Source organism: Sus scrofa, chromosome 18, assembly GCF_000003025.6.
Source record: "Sus scrofa isolate TJ Tabasco breed Duroc chromosome 18, Sscrofa11.1, whole genome shotgun sequence".
In the NCBI taxonomy this organism is placed as follows: domain Eukaryota; kingdom Metazoa; phylum Chordata; class Mammalia; order Artiodactyla; family Suidae; genus Sus; species Sus scrofa.
Window position 1 is genome coordinate 42,184,715 of NC_010460.4, and position 14,052 is coordinate 42,198,766.

At 44.5% G+C, this 14,052-nt stretch overlaps 1 protein-coding gene across 1 annotated transcript in view; it reads right to left on the reverse strand.

Annotated features, from left to right (window-relative positions):
* The window catches only part of MINDY4 (MINDY lysine 48 deubiquitinase 4), a 106,161-nt gene that overhangs the window by 88,364 nt on the left and 3,745 nt on the right, over positions 1–14,052 (reverse strand). The window contains 3 exon segments of the mRNA XM_021079233.1: positions 2,507–2,753; positions 6,523–6,758; positions 9,344–9,463. Of these exon segments, the coding sequence (XP_020934892.1) occupies positions 2,507–2,753; positions 6,523–6,758; positions 9,344–9,463 (603 nt within the window).

Below are 14,052 nucleotides of genomic sequence, written 5' to 3' on the forward strand. Positions count from 1 at the left end.
AAAGAACAGCTAATTCCGTCGTGTTCCCTCCTGGAGGAAATTACTAGGCACTATAAACCTCCTCCAAAAGCCACCCAGGGCATCCCTTGCCACAAAGCGAGGGAAACATTAGTCACCATTCCCAAGGAGACCCAAACTTCCGGCCAAGGGCAGGGAACCCCACCTCTTACTCATCCTTCAGAAGTGCAGAGCTGCTCTAGCAGTAAAACATGATGCAATACCTAGGAAACCTTGGCTCTTTTGAGCAACCATTAAGTATGGCTGAGGTACTCAAAGGCCCACAAAACACCTTCCAGAAAACCTGGGGACTTTCTACTTCAATGTTATTCACAGGATTCAGATACCCCAGGGGAAAGGACACCTCCAAGAATAATCACTTTTCTTTTGGGGATAAGTTTGCAACAATCTCTTGGCAGGAAAGCAGGTCCAAGTCACTCCCTCCCACCTCAGTTATGAAGGGGTCTGAAGTGCATGGACCTGACAATTGGAAAGTCTCAGTAAGAAAGGACCCTAGCATTCATTTGGCCCACCAGTTCTCAACATGTGGGCCACCAACTTTAAGGGTCCATCCCCAAACCCTTTCAGAGAGCTCAAAACTCTTCTCATAATAATAATACAACATGATTTGCCTTTTGCACTGTGTCAACATTTGCCCTGATGGTACAAAAGCACTGGTGGGAAAAACTGCTGACCCTTAGCATAAATCAAGAGAGCAGTACCAAACTTTACTAATACTTGTAATGAAAATAAACAACTAGGAGTTCCTGTGTGGCTCAGTGGGTTAAGGACCCAGTGTTGTCACTGCAGTGGTTCAGAGTGTTGCTGTGGCATAGGTTCAATTCCTGGCCTGGGAACTTCTGCATGCCGCAGGTGCCGCCAAAACAAACAAACAAACAAAAAGTAAAATGCTAATTTCTCTTAGCAATGTCTACGCCACAGCATAACAAATATTAATGGTATTCATCCTGGACTCTACAGAATACACATCTTTAATATTCTTTGTGACAAAATAGGTAGTGTATATAAACACTCTGCAGGATGCAGGGGATGAAGGTTGTCACTAAAAAAAGCACTTATGAAGCCATCTGAGTTGTGAGCTAAACTTGCTATTTTTTTTCATGGAACCACTGACAGATGAACTATGGTTATTCTGACTTGGGTATCTAGCAGGTATTTTCTTGAAAATAAACTGAGCCTGTCACATCAAGGGAAACAAATGATATATCATTGCAGATTAAATACAAATTAACAGGTAAAAATCAGAATTGGGAAAAATTTGTGTTTGCCACTATGAACTTGAGGACTTCTCAATACTTAAAAACTTCCCGATGAGTTGAGTGGTAACATCAATAAATGTGATTATTTTATGTATTTTTTCATATAATGACATGTATCAACATTTGGAAGATCTAGGTAACTTAGTAAAATGACAATTTCCACATGACGGATGCATCATGTTACTAAACCATGCAGTGGTAAAGGATTCATTGAGAGTGCAAGATAAACTTACGGAAACTGATAAAGTACAAAAAGTTCATTGGCATGATTTCAGATTCCACATTTAGAAACTACAGCTTGTCTAGCTTTGGTGCAGTCTTAAAGAATACCCTGAGTTTTCTGAAAAGGCTATTAAAATACTTTTCCTTTTCCAACCACATGACCATCTCTGAGCCATGAAATTCCAGATCTCAAAGGGAAATCAGATACCCGGTCTAACAAATGAGACTATGGCCAAAAGGATTTTTTGGACGGTCCAAAAATCTCACAAAATGTAGGCAGAGGCAAGGACAAGGTCCACTGTTTGCTGTCCTAACTCCAAATGAACTGGGAGAACAGTACTGGTTCCTACAGCCACACCCACATCTAAACATGCAGCTCGAGAGGGCGGCAGTGACCAGCCATGGACACATGAGATCTATTTTTTGTTTGCTTCAGCTCCCTGATTTGACTGATACTACTGTTTGTTTTATTTTCCTTTTTTTTCTGTTTACAAACTCCTTTTATGTTCATTCTCTCTTTTGGTTTATTTTTCCACCTGAGGGGATCCTACCACCACTGTCCCTCCCTAAGGGAGACTATAAAACACTGGTGTTACATTTTTAGAATTTTTGTAAAGCAGAACTAAACTATAAGGATTGGGATTTTTTTTCTCCCTTTTAACTCTTACACTTTAAAAAATAAAAAAGATGTTCTCTAGACTTGGATGGGTCCCCTACTCCTGAATCACAAGATAAAGCTGGTAGATGTGTTCTTATTCAGCGAAGGAATGTAAAACCATGGCAACCACCTGGTGACAAGACAGGTAAACCGAGGGCAGGAAGGAATGAAGGCTGCCCATGGCCCCACCGGGCGTTGACAATAGAGCCGGGGAGAAAAAGAAGTGTTCTTCCCATCCCGTCACACAGGTCCTCCCTTCTTCTTGCTGAAATAAACCACACAGCCCCTTAAGCTCTGCCCAGCTCTCACTTTTTTGCTCCCATAGTAACAATAAAAGTACCAAACCCACCTGTGGGGAGCTGGCGATGGGCCCGGCCATCATGCCTCGGAAAATCAGGCCAGACTTGGACCTGATCTTCTCGCCCATCCTCTTCGTGTCCAAGACAGGCTCTGACGACTGAAACTTGTCCGTCTTCTCCCAAGCAGGAGTCAGAGGGGGCCTTTCACCTGGGACAGTCTGCACCGGCTTACTTTGGTGTGAAGGCCTTCTAGATGACACAAAATTACCCAGTACATCCCCATCAAGATTGTTGTGTCTGCGAAAAAGGGGTATTTCCATTAAAACAGATTCCCCAAAAGGAATTGCTAGCAATGATAATAAACTCTACATTCATCAAGCACCTATAGCAAGCCCATTCACAAATCCGTGGTGATTTCTAACCAAATCATGCTTTATCATTAAAGGTAAGGAACAAAAAATACTTTCATCTGAGGGCAAGTCTGGTCTACAAAATGAAACAAAGGAACAAGAAACAGAGTTGATGACTGGTGACAGGATCCCTCGATTCCTCAATGTAAAGAGCATCTTTGTTTCTTCCAGACCCCAGCAATTAAGGAAAACTCTAGCCCGTCCATACAGTCGTCCCCCCCGCTTACTGCAGATACAGGGTTCAGAACTATCCACAGTGCCAGGCACCCTATGGGGGCCTTGGGACATATCTCCTGTGGACAAGGGGGGGACTACGGTATGGTCATGAGATGGACTGAGCCCAGTTACTGCACACCACTGGGAGTGGTGGATTGAGATCTTTGGCAAACTTGGTGTCCCCGCCTGTTCAGCTAAGGTTCAGTAAAGTTAGGCATGCCAGTAGCTTCTTTCTTGGGGTTGCCTGGCATTGAAAGAGAGAAAGAATAAGAAAGAAAAAAAGGGTGTTAGTGTGTGCGTGCGTGAGCGTGTGTGTGTGTGTGTGTGTGTGTGTACAAAGGTGAGAGAGCAAGAGACAGTAAAAGAGGGTGAGAGGCAATGAGAGCAAGCAAGGAATGAGGATGAACAAGAAAGAGAAAGAGACCCAAGAGACACAGGTGAAGAGGAATCCCACCTGTGGTCACTGAAGAGAGCCCAGCACTCCTCTGACACAGGCTGGGCTGGGGTCTACCACTGGACTCTGGCCTGAAGGGGCATCGACATCTACTCTGTGCCACGCTGCTTACCAAGCACCAGCTCATGCATGACAGAAGCGGTCATGTGTGCTATAATTTCCTCCTTTCCAGCAGAGGAAAGGCCTGGAACCAATCCCAGGAAATCTAGAAGGGCTTCCAGAGAGGGCAAAACCTTGAAGAATGAATAGGCAGGAGGTAACCAGGAGAAGGCCCCAGGTATTAGCATGGCAGGTAAAAGCAGGACATGCTGAGGTGAGCAAGGAGGCTCTGGTGGAAGGGGCTTTGCAAGTTATCCTAAGGAGTTTGGACTTTATCGTAAAGGCTGCAGGAAGTATCTGAAGGCCTTTCAACAGGGGAGTAGCATGGCCAGAATTGTTTTGTGGAAATCTCACTCTATCTTAGGTCAAAGGTGCATCTAAGGAGAAGATGAATAAGATGAGTGACGTGACCCTGGGACTTAGCCAAAGATGAGCAGAGGCTGCTGCCATCAGGGCAGAGAAAGGGCGGAAGAGTTCAGCATCATTAAGAACACAAAAATGCACAAATGTTAGACAAGGAGGAGTCAAGGATAATATCCAAGTTAGTATCTTGGGCAACTGGCCAGAACTCAGAAGCTTCAACCTCAGCACTGCTGGCTTTTTATTATTTCAGAAATATTTAATTTCCTAGCCAGGCAGTACGTGCCTTTGCAGGAGGAATCGCCTTTTTCACAGCACCTTCATTACCTTTCATATCTTAAGTCTTGATTTAATTTTTTAGTGATTCCCCATCTTTTAGCAGCTTGACATCCAGATCCTAAGCTTTGGTTACCCACGGGAAAGGAAATGCTTTTCAACAGAGCTGGAAGAAAACACCCATTCCCAGGAAGTTAGACACACTGGTAACTACATGTGGTATGTGAAGGTGGTAACTTAACATAACTACTTTGCATAAGTATAGATACATTGTAATGTACAGATACAGCAAATCACTATGTTGTGTAACAGGAATTAACATAGTGTTGTAGGAGTTCCCCTCTGGCTCAGCAGAAACAAATCTGACTAGCACCCATGAGGATGCAGGTTCGATCCCTGGCCTCACTCAGTGGGTTAAGGATCCAGCATTGCTGCGAGCTCTGGTGGAGGTCACAGACGCAGCTCAAATCTGGCGCTGCTGTGGCTGTGGTGCAGGCCAGCGGCTGTAGCTCCAATTCAACTCCTAGCCTGGGAACCTCCATATGCCATGGGTGTGGCCCTAAAAAAGAAAAAAAATAAGTGTTTTAGGTCAATTATTCTTCAAAAACAAACCAACAAAAATAAAAACGATCAGATTTGTGGATATGAGAGGCAGGGGTGGGCAGGAGGAGGGTGAATTGGATAAAAGTGGTCAAAAGGTACAAACCAGTTATGGCATAAATAAGTACTAGGGATACAATGTACAACATGCTAAATATAATGAACACCCCTGTGTGGTACACACAAAAGTTGTGAGGAGAGTAAATCCTAAGAGTTCTCATCACAAGGAAAAACTTTTTTCTTTTTCTGTTCTTTTGTATCTATACGAGATGATGGATGTTCACTAGACTTCCTGTGGTCATCATTTCATGACGTATGTAAGTCAAATCATTACGCTGTACACCTTAAACGTGCTATATGGCAACTATATCTTAATAAAAGCGGAAGAAAAAAATAATTGTTTTCCAAATAATAGAGGTTCAGTCAAGAATGCCAGATCATTTTCTTCCTGCATTCCAAAAGGCCTTGTTTTTCAGATTTTACCATCTCTCCAGTGTTCTGTGGCCTTTGAGAAATCTATACCCATTTTTAAGCAAATGCAAACAAAGCAAGCCCTTGAACCTTATGGATCATGGAATTTAAATATTTTGAATTATAAGTATCCTCTACCACAAAATGGTCCATTTCCATGGCCTCTAGAGAAAAACAGCAGTGCTCCATGTCCGGGATTCTGAAAGTACAGAGTGTGGGAGGCTGAGTAATGGCCTCCCAAAGATGTCCATACTCTAGTGACCAGAACCTGTGAATCTGTTACCTTATGCGCCAAAGGGGCCTTTGCAGACATAATCATGTCAAGAGTCTTGAGAGAGGCACGTTACCCTAAACTGACTGCATGGGCCCAATGCAATCACAAGGTCCCTACTAGAGGAAGACAAGAGGATGAGAGTCAGTGGTAGGGGATGTGACAACAGCATCGGAAGCTGTAGTGATGTGCTTTGAAGATGCAGGAGGTGGCCACAAGCCAAAGAATGCAGACTGCTTCTAGAACCTGAAGAAGGAAAGGAAACAGATTCTCCCCTCAAAGCCTCTAGAAAAAACTAGCCCTACTGACACCTTGCCATTAGCCCTGTGAGACCAATTTTGGACTTTGGACCTCAAAACTGTAAGATAACAAATTGATGTTGCTTTAAGACACCATGAAGGTTAAATTTCGTATGTTAACCTGGCCAGGCTATGGTGCCCAGCTGTTTAGTCAGGGTCTGGATGTTGCCATGAAGGTATTTTTAAAACATGATAATGTCTACAATCAGTTGACTTTAATTGAAGATCACGCCAGATAACATGGTGTGCCTCATTCAATCAGCTGAAGACATTAAGAGCAAAACCAAAGGTTTCCCAAAGAAGTATTCTGCCTCAAGATTAACGTAGAAATCCTGAGTTTCCAGCACGTCAGTCTGCCCTACAGATTTCAGACCTGCCAATCCCTACACTCACATAAGCCAATTCCTAAAAATAAATCTATTTGTTTATATAGATAATATTTATACACACACACATATATATGTATACACACACACACACACACACACACATTCTATTGGTTCCTTTTGGTTTTATTTCTCTGGATAACTCTGTTATAGCCACTGAGTTTATAGTAATTTCTTACAGCAGAAATAGGAAACAAAACCACAGTATAAATGAGAAGAGGTACCTGGCTTTGCTCCCTTCCGACAATGATGTTCTCCAACTTGCATCTTCATCTGCAAGGTCGTATATATTTACCAGCGTGGTCTCTGAGCATCTCAACGGTAATTTGTTATTTTTCTTTGAAACTGAGAGTGCAGGGATTGGTGTTTCTTGAGTGAAATTGTTGGCAGTATTTTCAAAGTGATCCAGAAAATATCTGGTAATGAGTTCAAGGTTTGTTTTCAGAGGATTTTCCTTTGCCTATCATTGGAAAGAAAAACATTATTAACTTTACGTACAGCTTCAGGGGAAGGGTGAAAAAGATGGCTACTCCAATGTTTGACATGATTTATAAAGTACTGACTCATTCATATATTCTTTCAGCAAACATTCATTGCCTTCCTATTATATGTCAGGTACTGCATTAGGCAGCAACACAGAGATGAAGACAAAATTAATGCTCTAAAAGTACACACATCCACGAGTTCCCACTGTGGCTCAGCAGTAATGAACCCAACTAGTATCCATGAGGACTTGGGTTCGATCCCTGGCCTCAATCAGTGGGTTAAGGATCCTGAACAAGGCCAAGGATGGACGCTATGTCAGGTTGGAGGTTTTTTTAAAAAGACAGATTTCCCAGACCCCAGCGAGCCTTATTAAGCCAGAATCACAAAAATTAGAGCTTTGATTTCCTTTAGAAATTCTCCTAAGCAACTTGGACAGACACAGTTATCCAAGCGGAGATTTACAAGCTGATCTTAGGGATTAGACCATGTGTCAGTCCACATCCCACCCATCCAGGAACAACAAGGCGCTTCAAAACAGCAGCCAGGCATGGGGCATGCGGTGAGTTGCAGCCGAGGGGTAAAGTACCTGACAAAGAGCCTGGCTGGCACCGAGAGAACCCCTGGGTGTGTCCAGCCGTTCCCCATTTCTATTCCCCTGACCTAAGCAGCAGAACTCTGGGATCAAGGCCTACAGCCAAATGGGTTCTGATCACATTCAACAGATTTCTCCGGCAGTCCAAATCGGTGGGTAGTTTTATTTTTTAGAATAGGACCCCAGAAAACTATGTTGTCTAAATCTAAATGAAACAGGAAGAGAGTTGAGGGGGGGAGATATTATATACTTTATTTCAACCTTCTTATTTTTCTTTCAATATAAGAGATTTAAGATCCTGAATACTTGAACTATACTTTGTGGCTTTTCATATCACTTTGTCCATAATAGATGTGGTCCTTTTATAAATCTAGGTAACATTTTTCAAAATCTCAGTGTTACATAGACATTTTTATCTATTGCATACTTAATAGGGAAAAACAAGTTACTGGAATTAACATTAAATTGTAGGGCTTTCCCAGAATCACTCTAGCTTCTGCGGAGTGAATGTCAAAATTATAATGCCAAAGATAGATTAATGAATATACTATCCTATAAAACATAATCTCCAATTCATTGTATAACAGCTAATAACTACTGTATAAATCAAATAATCAGGGCAAATATCAAGATCTGATGAAAATACCTTAAGTATCTTAAGATAATAATAACCTTAGGAAAATTATACTATGGTGAAGAAATAAAAATAACTTCAATGGCAAAGATGCTTCTGGGAAATTAGGTAAAGGTGCATTTACATAAAAATCCCACTGTACCACAATGTTTAATAGAATTTTCTGCTTAACTATCTCACTCTCAGTGGAAAAACATTCTCAAATGTACAGTTCAATCTCCTGCCTTAAAAAAAAAAACAGCAAATAGAGGATTGTTGAGGATACGCTGCCTGGGGCCACAGTCTTCTGTCTAGAAAGCTTCAACCAAATCCACGCAGGAGATGGAGGGGCTCTAGTGTCATTCCAGGACCCAGAGAACAAAGGTCTTTCCTGAGCCACTGGTAGGGCTTCACTTGGCTGCCATTTGTGATAAATGCTGAACGACTTGATCATGAGGTTCCTTCCAGCTCAGACGCTATGCCCTCCCAAAAGGCAACATGTGCTGGAGAACCCATTCTTGAATCAAATTATCAGATTCTCTCTTCCTAACAGAAAGAGCAATTAAGTCAGAATGGTGGCTTTATTCATTCATACAGTCCACAAATAAAGACTGACTATTTACTGTCATCAGGCAACATACTAAGCATGGGGATACAACAGTATCCGGCAGCGCCCAAGGTAAAGGGAGAGTCAGATCCTAATTAAAGGACCACACAGTCTCCTATTATAAGCATAATAAGCACAATGAAGGAAATCTGCAGAGTCCCCTCAAGGCTTCTAACAGAAGGTGGAGGGATGGAGGCTGAGGAATAAGAGAATCAACTCCACCACCACCTAAGGAGATGCCTGCTCCATGTGGTATCTCAACACCAATGCACCCGGGTCAGCTGAACCCAGGACCCAAATCAGCCTGAATTAAATGTCACAGTGGCCTTAAGAAAACGGTATTACTCAGAACTGAAGAAGGCAAACCATATGCTGGCAGAGAATGGAAATTTTTAGCACAACTGAATGCTATAATCTTAAGAACATTGAGTCTTACTAAGAATAGCCTCAATGGGGAGGAGGGAACACAGGGAATAACCATTACAGCTCGGTTCAAAAAATAAATAAATAAATGAGCCCAGAGCTGCACATGCGCAGTATGCCAGTTGGGGTGGGGCCGACTAAGGCTGGAAGCCTGACACACAGCTGGGATTTGCATTGTCCGCACTGAGCTGTGTCTGTTTCTCCCAGACTGCAGGAATGGCAAGCCTCTGGCCAGGGGTCTCTGATGCCCCAGCAGGGCTCCTGAATTCTTAGACATTGCCAAACTTGGTTCCAGAACTCCATCCACACCTTAAAAGCATGTACCTTGTTCTCTCTGTAGAGAAATTCAAGATGCAAAACCTTTCGGAGAACATTTCTGCTGTTTATGCTGAGATCAGAGCGTGGGCGTTCCTGGTCCATGGTCACACACGTCTTCTTTAAGCCCTGAAAGATGAACTCTGAAGCATTATTTACCATTTTAAATCCGAACCTTCCACCCCCTGACACAGAGAATAAACAAAAGACTGTTGGTGTTCACCACGACCATCTCATTCTGCCTTCCTGGGCAGTGGCAGTACCAAAAACCCACTTAAGAATCTATTTTTATATAACCTTTACACTTGATATCATCTTCACAATTATTATTCCGAATCTCGCAACCACCTCGTGGGCTGAGCTCAGGCTGGAGTTGTCAGCGCATTTTATAGAAAAGGAAAGTGAGATCCATATAACTGTCTCGCCCAACGCTGGCTCAGGAGCCCTGGGTTTGGCCTAGATTGGGGGCCACAGATTTCGAAGCTTTAAGGAGTTCCCTTCGTGGCACAGCAGAAACGAATCTGACTAGGAACCATGAGGTTGAAGGTTTGATCCCTGGCCTTGCTAAGTGGGTTGAGGATGCAGCGTTGCCGTGAGCTGTGCTGCAGGTCACAGACGCGGCTGGGATCTGGTGTTGCTGTGGCTGTGGCATGGGTCGGCAGCTGTAGCTCCAACTGGACCCCTTGACTGGGAACCTCCATATGCTGCAGGTCCAGCCCTAAAAAGACAAAAAAAAAAAAAAAAAAAAAAAAGAATTTGAAGCTTTAAAAATAAAGAAAAGGAAAAACATAAACGAAAGGCCAATATCCATTCTCTCCTTTTCTCAAAGGGGGCACCAGGGGTGATTTGCCCGACATAACACTGTGCCATCCCATAGTGGGAGTTATGACCTTCCCAGGCTGTGAGGCGGTGGTGCAGGGTCCCAGCCTCTCAGGAGGCACATGCAGCCCCAGCGCAGCTGCTTTCCCTCATCCAGCCCTGACCTCCCAGGAGAGTCAGCCACGGGAAGGGCTGTTCCCCTAAGAGCCTGGCTTCTTTATTTGAAAACAACCGCAGCAGCTGCAGTGTGCCCACCTCACAGACCACTGTGTTCACCTAAGGGCGGAAGATGAGATGCCTCATCCACAGCTCAGCTGGCACTAAGGGAGCCCTTGCTCTTGATGGATCCAGACCCTGGGGCTAGCCAGGCCTCAGCACCTCCCCTAGGCATGGCATTCAGAATATGAGAGGCTCTCAGTGCTGGGAAAACAAAACAAAACCTGCTGCCTGCCATGAATTGGAGCAAGAAGAATTTGTGAAATAAGACATACGAACACAACTTTGAACCAGAGAATGAAAAGGAAGTCTTAGGGATGAGGGAAACAAAAAAAGGGTGTATACATTGGGGAAAAGTTAGGGACATGCCTGGGTGCAGCTGGAAGGAGCGGTGGGACTCAAGGTACCTGCATTTCATCTAGGCTTAACCATGGCTTTCGCACCAAAGTGATGCAGAAACCTCTACAAAAGGGTCCCTCTCTGCCAAGTAACTCGTGATGTCTGTCTACAGTTCAGAGCAGCAAGCCCTGGCACACTGTAACAAACTCTCCAGGGCCATGGTGCACCTGGGCATGAAAACTACTGGGGCGATGGACAGGGATGCCCTCAGGAACCAGCCAATCCTTGGTCCCATCATTTCCTCAGTGAACACTTGTACACCTACTATGTGCCAGGCTCTGTTCCAGATGCAGGAGATGTAGATGGAACATGACCAAGCCCTGCCCTCCTGAAACTGACATTCTGCTGGGGAAGCAAAGCATAAACAAAGAGGTAAACGTACAGTATGGCGGCTGCTACTATGCACTATTATAGAGACAAAGAAAACAGGGAGAGAGGAGACAAAGATGAAGAACACTATTTTAGTTAGCTATTGACTGAGCATCATCTAAGTGCTCACTCCTGTCTTCTGGCTTCCCCATCTGTGAAATGAAAGGAACAAACCTCTAGTCCTCTAGTTTATCTGCTAGAGGCAGAGGAAGGAACAGATCAAAGTCCTGGTCCTCATGGAGCATACCTGCTACCAGGGAAAAGACAACAAATAGAATGTGCTATGGGGAAAAACACAGCAGAGTTAGGAGACAGAGAGGGCCGGGATGGGGCGCAGGGAAGGGTTGCTATTTTATAAAAGATGATCAGGAAAACCTTCATGATTAAGCAACACTAGAGCCAAGACATGAAGAAACTAAGGGAGCAGATCACATCAACACTTGAGGCAAATGACAACAAGTGCAAGGATCTTACGACAGCTACAAGGAGGCCAGTAGAGCTAGAGCCACATAACCATGGGAAAGTGGCAGGAAATGAGGTCAGAGAGGTTGCCCAGAGCCTGCTAAGGAAAGACTCTACTTACATTTGTGAAATGAGGAGGTTACTAGAGGATCTGAAAAAAAGGGGCATCCTGGACTAACTCATATTTGTAAAGGATCACTTGGCTGCTAGGTTGAGGACAGACTGTAGGATACAGGGGATTAAGCATTAAGATCAGGAGACTACTGAACAAGTCACATGAAAGATGGAGGTGGTTTAGACCAGGGTGGTTGCAGCAGAGGTGGAAATAAGCAGCTACATCCTCTATGTGCTCTGAGGGCAAAGCCTGCAGATATACTGATGGAGTGCATGTGGGGTGTACAAGAAAGAAAAAAGCCAGGAAAGGTTCCAAAGGTTTTGGCCCAAACAACCAGACAGAAAGTTATACTACCCGCTGATACGGGAAAAACTGTAGAGGTAAAGGGAATCAGGAACTGAGTTTTGAACATGTTGAGATGTTTATTGGATATCCAAGTGGAAATGTAAAACAGGCAGTTGGAAGGAATGTAAGAGTTCAAGGAGAGATCTTGGCTAGAGATAAACATTTGGGAATTGTCAGCGTAACGATTGTACTGGAAGCCACAATACCAGCAGGAACACTTGAAAAATGAATGGAGCAGAGGGCCGGAGATGAAGTCTTTAAGCCCACCAGCACGCACAGTCCAGGAAATCAGGTGGGACCTGCCAAGAACCTGAGGAGTGACCAGAAATGTACAGAAGGAAAACCAGGAGGAGGTGCTCGCCGGAAGCCAAGAGGGAATGACTTTCCAAGAAGACATAATCACCTGAGTCGAACACAATTGCTGGGTCAATAAGTGCAAGGGCTGAAAATCAGAAGTCACTGATGAACTTGACAAAGAGTTGTTTCCATGGATTGGTGAGGACAAAAGCCTGATTACAGAATGTTTGAGAAAACAGAGAGAAGAATCAGAATCAGAGCAAACATAGCCCTTTTGTGGGTTTTGCTATAAAAGGGACAAACAGACTAGTAGCTAGAGGGGTTGGGGGTCAAGATGGAATTTGTAGGAGCATGTATACATGTTGATAGGAATAATCCAGTAGAGAATGCAAAGGGTACGACAAAATAGCGAGAGACAACGATGACTGCACAGTGTCCTGGAGCACGCAAGAGGGGACAGGCACACAGGGAGGGGTTGGCCTTACCCAGGAGTATGGAGACCTCATTCCTAAGGACGGAAGACAGGATGGAGCGAGTGGTACTGACCAAGGAGGGTTAGTGACTGTGGTGGTAGAGCCTGCTGGAGTTTTCTCAACACTGCTGCCATTCTCTCAGTGAAATCAGAGGGGGAAAGGGCTTTGGAGGTGGAGGAGACAGATATGTGAAATGGTTACCCAAGATCTGAGAGAGCGAACAGGCTGAAGAGGTACAAGCTGGTGGGCAGTCATCCCTGAGGCATCACAGGGGTGAGTGGCCATGAATTTAGAATGAATCCATCAACACGGAAGTGTTTTTCCTCAGCCCCATTCAGCTCTGCAGTGAAGGCATGGAGTAGACCAAGGTAAATTTTCTAAACCAGCAGAGAATGATGAAACGAGAGATGGGCAAGGGAGCTGAGTGTGGCGTAGAGGGCATGATTACAATGGTGGGTGGGTAAGATATAGGGAGAGGTCACAAGAGGGCTGGGGGGCTGTGAAAAGCTGGCAGGAACAATGGAATGGAGAGAGGAGTAAGGCTGAAGAATAGTTTATATCTCCCTCCTAAGGCAGGTGGTGGGATGCTTGGAACTGAGATTGTGGAAACGACAAGCCTAGGGCATGACCACTTAGGAGGGGTGTTGGAGACAGGCTGGGACAGGACACTGCAGGGGGGGAGGCTGGGGCATTAGAAGAGTCACCTTGACGACCCAGTTCTCCTGGACTTTCTGAGTAACTGCGGGCAACCCTTTCTCCTCTCAGAGCACAGTGTGCCCAGATAAAAAATGGGCAGGAGAGGAGGCCAGGTGAACCAGAGGACTGCCTAGATCAGGTGTCTGCTCTGTGGACCTGTCCAGTGAGTGAGACAGCCAGGTATGTAAACTGAAACATGAGTGCCAATGAGCAAACCACAGGAAAATGAGTCAGTTATTCCAAATGGAGTTACCCGAGACCTCTTGAAGGAAACGGGACTTGGGGTGGGCCAAGGATGGAAGAGGGGAAAGCCTGTGGGAGAAACCAGAAGTGAGGTCGGGCTGATAAGCTGGGGTCATGCTACAGGGGAGCCTTGGCTATTAGGTGAGGACTTGGGATTTCATTTGTACTCAAGAAATGAAAGGCATGAGGAAAACTCTCTAAGAGTTTTTGCTTAATAGCCCAGATTTTAAAAAATGATAGCAGCAGTACATCTCACAGGGTGGGTCACTGATATACCGTGTGCA